The sequence below is a fragment of the Mytilus trossulus genome, chromosome 5 (assembly GCF_036588685.1).
Source record: "Mytilus trossulus isolate FHL-02 chromosome 5, PNRI_Mtr1.1.1.hap1, whole genome shotgun sequence".
Classification (NCBI taxonomy): domain Eukaryota; kingdom Metazoa; phylum Mollusca; class Bivalvia; order Mytilida; family Mytilidae; genus Mytilus; species Mytilus trossulus.
In genome coordinates, this window is record NC_086377.1 from 22,508,668 (window position 1) to 22,515,834 (window position 7,167).

The 7,167-nt window shown below is 31.9% G+C and overlaps 1 protein-coding gene across 1 annotated transcript; it reads right to left on the bottom strand.

The window, feature by feature from the left end:
* Positions 1-1,091: 1,091 nt before the first annotated feature.
* On the bottom strand, positions 1,092-3,642 carry LOC134719520 (uncharacterized). The gene is made up of 3 exons (XM_063582514.1): positions 3,513-3,642; positions 2,587-2,658; positions 1,092-1,887 (listed from the first exon to the last, which is right to left on the bottom strand). Exons 2-3 carry the CDS (start codon positions 2,654-2,656, stop codon positions 1,607-1,609), a joined length of 351 nt encoding a protein of 116 aa, XP_063438584.1. The 5' UTR covers positions 2,657-2,658; positions 3,513-3,642; the 3' UTR covers positions 1,092-1,606.
* Between the last annotated feature and the right edge of the window lie 3,525 nt (positions 3,643-7,167).

Sequence of the window (7,167 nt, forward strand, 5' to 3'; positions counted from 1 at the left end):
GTAATAAACCGCAAATACCAAATTAATATGTCTGCTCGAGTTTATAAACTATGACACTGTTGGGATTCAAAAGATGACCACTAAAACAAAACAAAGATACATAAGCAAGTTTAACAAGTAAAGACGTCCTACATCATTTATCATAAACGTACAGACCAACCAACCTTAATTATTCTGTACGAGGTAAACGATGTAAAAGCGTAAATAAAACAGCTGATTCATAATATTGCTACAATAAATTACGGACAATACAAGATCCATTAATTTTAACCACACGATTATTTAATCGCAACAGTACTCGTATGAATATATTAAAGCTTATCTTATTGTCAAGGACCACTACTCGGTCATCGAGACCTTTTCTCGACTAATATTCTATCATTTCCCGATCAACGCTAAACTGTTTGATATGTGGTCCAGATTAACTCTTTCAATGTCCGATCTCTTATCATCCTTGCAACTTCTATAATTTTTTATTCCAGACTAACTCTACAATACCCAATCTCTACGCGACTATATTTGACCTCTATTCGATCTGTACTCGACTACATATTACTATTATACGATTCCCTTTAAATGTGTGCAGATCTGATAAACTCTCATACATTTGCAAGGACTATCTCTATAAACCCTACGCGTCGATATTGTATTGCCAAGCTCAGGCTGAAAACAAGAATAGTTGATTTGATCTAGCTAGTCGAGAACAGATCGTATAGAGACCGTAAATTGGTCTGAAGTTATCAAAAATGTATTCAATGTGTGGTTGGGTTGGAGTCGTTATGGAATCGAGTTAAGGTCTTGTACAGTCAGATGCAGTCATAAAGAGGCCCTTTTAAGAATTTGGTCACGCTTGGTTATTGGAAATTGGGCAATCGGGTTGATCTGATTGGCAGTGTGAACCTAGCATTATAAAATTAGTGTACGCCTACAAAAAATATAATACATATGCATTTTAAGTGAGTTTGCAATACAAAAGTACACAAATGCAAGGATTCGTAAATTTTTCCAAAATATTTCTCTACGCATGTAGACATTATCGTGTTAGTCATTTGTCTTGTTGTCCTACGGATTCAATGTACTTGTACTAGCTTTGTGTAATACTTGTACCAATTACATGCATACTGACGTATGCGAGAAACATATATGATATAGTTTAAAACTTGTCGTAAAGGGTCGTTTTTTAATTAACCTGTATTTGTTCAACTATTAGTCGAATATGATTAACACACAAAATGTTCATAAAGAAGATTACATCTTCTGTATAAGCAATTTTACAATTATCACCCTTCACGTTTGGATGATTAAGTATGATGCAACATTAAACATTAATACGTTTTACATGAACATGTCTTGTTTATATAAAGAGTTGCATATGCTTGCACTTTATTAATTCATTAGTCTTAATAAACATACTGAATCATTTTTATATGTTGAACAAGATTTACAAAATCATTAAATGTACTTTGCTTTTCATCTTGATCGCCATAAACTCACATAGTCTACACTACAAAGGACTCTTCAGTGACAATCACATCAAATTATTTTCAAACAAACTTAAGTACGAATTTAAGATAAGATGCATTATACAATGTGTTAAAAAAAATGTTTATGGCAAAGGTGCGCAAATTGCAGCACAAATGGCAGCTGCCGAACCAGTAGCTCCAGCGGCCAATTTCGCAGTTGCTCCCGTCATTCCTGCTGATTGAAAAGTAGCAAACACACTTCCGGCAGGAACAGCACCTGCAAACGAAGCCATCCATGTTGCAGCCCATGATCCGGCTGTTATTCCAGAAGATGTAAAACCTAGAACTGGTAGTATGGCTACTGTCCCAAATAATGCAGTTGCTCCAACGGAGGCAAGACATGAAACGTAGCATATTGGTCCACCTGAGGAAATTACATCATTGTGTTAACATAAATAAATATATGGTGTATTTATTTAACTACGCATTTTTTCACGCACTCGTTCTGTACTGCTATAATTCATCTTTCTGTGAATTGTTGTTTCTATTCATTTCTCTAATGTTCCTATTTAGGTTTACAACTGATGTGTATATTCTATGTGGTGTTTTCATCATGAAGCTCCTTGGGCAGCAACCATTTGATTTTCTGGGGGGATGGGGGGGTCTATGGTGTTTTTTTTAGATAAAAAGTTTGTTTCCAGGTTTTGGTGAAAAAAGATAATTTGTTTTGGACCCTGAGGAAAAAAGATTGTTTGTTTCACCCTCAGCTGCCACTATATATAATGCTAAATTTGACAGAAAAAAAAATCAAATGGTTGCTGCCTTATGTTGTTAGTATGTATACTTGGATTAAAGTTCGTACGTAATCGCCCACCACTGCTGGGCTGTTAAATAACAAAGGCGTCATTTACTCATACATGTTCATATATATATCTTCACTTGAACGTTAACCCTAAGATAATTAAGATTTATTTTTATTTATTTCAATTGAGGAATTTCAAACTCGGGAACGATTTGTAAAAAAATAAAGTAGGGCATTCCACAAATATATTACTTGTATTTGCGACTAAAATATGTGTTCATTGATAGGTATAACCAACTAGACAGACAATCTTAATCTTACCTCCAACACTAGACGGAAGGGTCAACAGAAGTACAACAACCAGCACAGCGTACTTTTTATTATGCATCATGTCTAGAATAAGCAAAGCAATATTGGTATTTAACATGTTATACATGTCTATTCATTTAAAAAAGAATATTTCCAAAATCAATGATAAAAATATAATATAACAAACATTCTGAACTCCAATGAAAACTGAAAAAAAAAGAAAATCCATTAACAAATAGCCTAATCAAAAGTTCAAACGAATGGAAATCAACTGTCATATTCCTTAATTGGTACTATCAATTCATAATATACCAGGTGTTCGGTAGCAAGTTTAAGGCACCCATACTTGGAATACATTGATAAAACTTTCATGAATATACAACATAACCTTATACTAGAGATGATTATTGCTACCCATTACTTTACAAAAAATGCAAATATATATTTACTGACTATTAAGCTTTAGTCTTTTGTTTGTTTTACTTGCCTTAAAGATAACTGGTTTTGCTCTTCAACAAAATACATATCATGCATATATTAACAATCAGTGACAAAATTACAAAATAATCAATTATTGAAAACCCTAGTTATACATGTTATTTGAATGAAATGTGTCGTAATTGTTTATGAAGTTGTATCATTACCACGAACTCAAACAAAAACTGTTTGATGAAAATGTTATCAAGCGAAGGTGATCATAAACATTTAACCACTAATTTGAATTCTTACTGAAAAATTGTTTTTAACTTCAGTTATACATTGTGTATACTTCTTTTTTTTAATTTCTAACCTAAAACACTATTCATATTTTATGGATACTTTGTAAGCAGTTATTGTTTACATTTTTACTCTTCAAATAGTGTTATCCACATTTTTTTTAAATCAAAATATTGGTTTCGAAGAAATATTAAACATTGTACTAGACTAAGTTTACTTACATATTCTTTTATATTAGAAAAACCAACGAATTCAAACACAATTTAACCTTGAATAACATGTGACTAAAATGTATAAAGAAGAAAAATCATCCAAGTTTCTATTGAATGTGTCACTATAGTATATACACTCGACACTTAGACTGCCAAATCATATTATAAAGGCGGGTAACGTTTTAAAACATTCAAGTGATTTAAAGATTTAAACTACATGTGAATAGATTAAATCAGTGTAAAACTGTACAATATAGGTGTCCGCGTATATTTATTTTTTTGTAACAAACCCTTTGAACATTTGTTGAATGCATTAACATAAATCAATTCACTATAAATATTCCTTATTGAACACATATTCAATAATTATTTCGTGAAGAATGAAAATGACGTATCGTATTACAATTCTGTTTTATATTTCGAATGATAACAAAAGGCTAGGGCATAGCAGAAATGATATAAAATCCAAAAGAAAAGTCGAGAAAAAAAGGAGTAATGAATGAGAATTAAAATCCCTTACAAACTCTGAAGACGTTTACCAAATTGTATAGGATATCAAGATAACGTCAAGCAACTGCAATTTTAACTATTTTAATCGATAATCAAAGTTTTGACAAAGTCCAAACATTAAAGGTTTTAATTTGATAATCTCACCTTCCAGTATATATCGTTTCGTAACACGTCTTTTAAAACTGCAGTGTATTTATAAATGAATGATAATTTAGTTTGTAACGATTCAAAAGTTAATTGATTAAAAGTGTATTGAAGAGGCATATATATGACCACCTTAAAAATATTAGTTTCGCAAAGTACTTGGTATATTATTAATGCGTGAAACATGATGAGATCAATGTTACATTTTTGTGTTGTAAATATGAACAGTGTATTGACATTATTGTGTACACCCTAAATCGTAGCCATATACTAGTATTCCTATGCCTAGTAAGCTTGGAATCATGGGTTTTATGTTCAAATCTAACGAATAAAGTGATGATCCTCTTATTTATACATAACGGAGTATCCATAGTCAGCTATAAAAGGCCCCGAAATTACAATTCAAACGGGAAAACTAACGGCCTTAATTACTTACAAAATAAGAACAAAAACAAATATGTAGCAAAAAAACGGGATTGTTGTAATTTGCAAGGACTTATCATCAACGAATGTCGTAAGATTTAAGTGGAGTCAGTTCAACAGAAATCTTGATGGAGAGGATCCCGGAGAAAAACATATTTTCTTTTAAAGGCATGGATGTAAATTACAATCATATTAAACATTAGATCTGTATGAAATGTAAATAAAAAGTTATATCGAGAGATGTGTTATGTGTTAAGTAAACACTGGAAATATTTGTGAAAATACAAAATAAGAAAGATATTGATAAACTTGAAGCTCTATCAAGTAGTAAAGACTTCATTTGCTCATTTTGCCTATATAAGGACAATAACATAATTACTCATTATTAAATTGCAAGTCTTAACGAAGAAGTCTAGAAACAAATGATAATACTTTATATGCAATGAAAAATCATTTCAACCATACAAACAATGACAAAAGCCACAACTATAACGTTCAAACTAGATCGGTATGGCTACCGGGTTTCAACGATTGTAGCGAACGTTTTTTTAGATCAAAAACTGTCCATATAAACAAAACGTATTAGACCAAATAAAACTACATAAGATTGCAATAAAAGAAAATTATAATTCACTCAGCAAGGACTAGTGGAATTCAACAGTAGTTATGCATAAGTTAACCATTCATTTCGTCCTCAAACAGCATCATCTGCTCAGCTTTATTTATCGCTACGCTTTTCATCAACAATTAACATGTTATTTAACAAACCACATTCATGTTTAGCCAGCTTGAAACATCGTCTCAAGATACAAGTAGATAACATAATGAGCTAACTTGTGATTATCATCTTGTATCCAGCAGAGCATGGAATCCATGCAACTTACTTGCATGTATTGTATATCAACACGTTTTATGATAAGACAATTCAACAAAAGGTGATGATAGGGATCAAATTATATGTTGTTAAGTGTTCATTTTTCATTAGAAACACCTCATATATATGTCATGCGTGTGGTGTATAAAAACATTTTTAATCTGTAACCTTTGGATGGCTATTATTCGTTTGTTTCTCTGTCCTATATTTTCTCCCATTTATCGGTTTATTTATTGTAACCCTGTTGTGTAATGTTGTAATTTAAGTGTTATAATTAACATTGCCATAAAAGCGGGAGGTTGTGCATGCCACAAAATCAGGTTCAACCCATCATTTGAAAAAAAATGCCCTGTACTAAGTCAGGAAAATTGCCAATGTTACAATAAAGTTCATTTCTCTGAGTGTTACGTTTAGATTTTGTCTCTGCTGTGTCGCAGTTTTCTTATATTTGATAAGTTTCTCATAGTTTTAGTTTGTAACCCGGATTAGGTATTTTTTCTCTATCGATTCATGAATTTTGAACAGCGGTATACTACTGTTGCCTTTATTCATCTCCATTATGGCGTTTTGAAATATTTATGTTTTATTTTTGAGAACCTCATTCAGAGAAGAGCATGATAGATACGATACGGGTGTATATAAAGTGAGAAACGAAATAGGTACGAAAAGAAACGAAATATGAATCAACGAAAAGAAAAGCCGATTATATTTATAAATATTATTTATTGTTTAGTTTGATACAATTTCTTTTAAAATTGAGAAAAAGCTGTGAAATTCCGCGTATTCGTTAACAATCTGTGGTTTAGGAACGACTTAAACACAATATCTGATATTTCATTATGAACTCTATGTGTTATGCTAGAAAGACATGATTAGGCCCGAACCATTTGTCTTTATTGGGGGCATCCATTTGATATTTGATTTAGTGGCTGGACCTTTCACTTTCATCTTTCCGCTACCTACGCATAAAGTTGTGAATGGAAATTGGAATGCATTAACGGGACAACAACTCTTCCAACGAGCATAAAACAACACAAGACCCAAAATCGCACACCCGAATGCGGTTTGCATGCAACATACGTGATTTTGCGGAACGAAAACTTATTTGCTCTATTGTACATAATTTTTCCTTTAATTTTATGTTGCAAATATTCATTAACTTTCTGTCTTATGCAGGAAGCAAGTTTTTCCTTTTGTTTAAGTTATATCGGGATAGACTAGGATATTTATTATTAAGATATTCATCAATCCCACCCTTTGGAGGAGGATTGGTTTTTACCTCAATACTTTTTACAGACTTTTCAGAAACAAACTAAATGACAGTTTATAAGGGGACGACCATTTGATTTTTCAGAGCGAAAAAGGATGGGATATTCGTGAAGATCTTGAAAATGAATATTACGGTCTTATCTGGCGGTAAATCGGAAAATAAACCAAAAACTTGGCACTTGCATTATATAACAACAGGTGGATGGTCAGTGCCAGGGACCTATAATACATTACATTTATTAAAGATCCATGTCAGTTGGATATTTGTCTCGTGCGCCAAGTGTTCGCCTGATTAATTGTTATCTCTCGATCAAATTGAAAATTAAGTGTATATTATTGTATTTTTGTATATGTATAGTATTTTTGTATTTTATATGTCATTTATGTACAACGCCATTCAATACATATTGTATATGTAGAAATAGGCGTTTAATTAAGTTTTCA

Bases quoted from the DNA above. Each gene is read 5' to 3' on its own strand.
- LOC134719520 (XM_063582514.1), bottom strand. From the start codon at position 2,656: ATGATGCATAATAAAAAGTACGCTGTGCTGGTTGTTGTACTTCTGTTG. The intron at 1,888-2,586 runs GTAAGATTAAGA...TAATTTCCTCAG, and splicing joins CCTTCCGTCTAGTGTTGGAG to GTGGACCAATATGCTACGTT.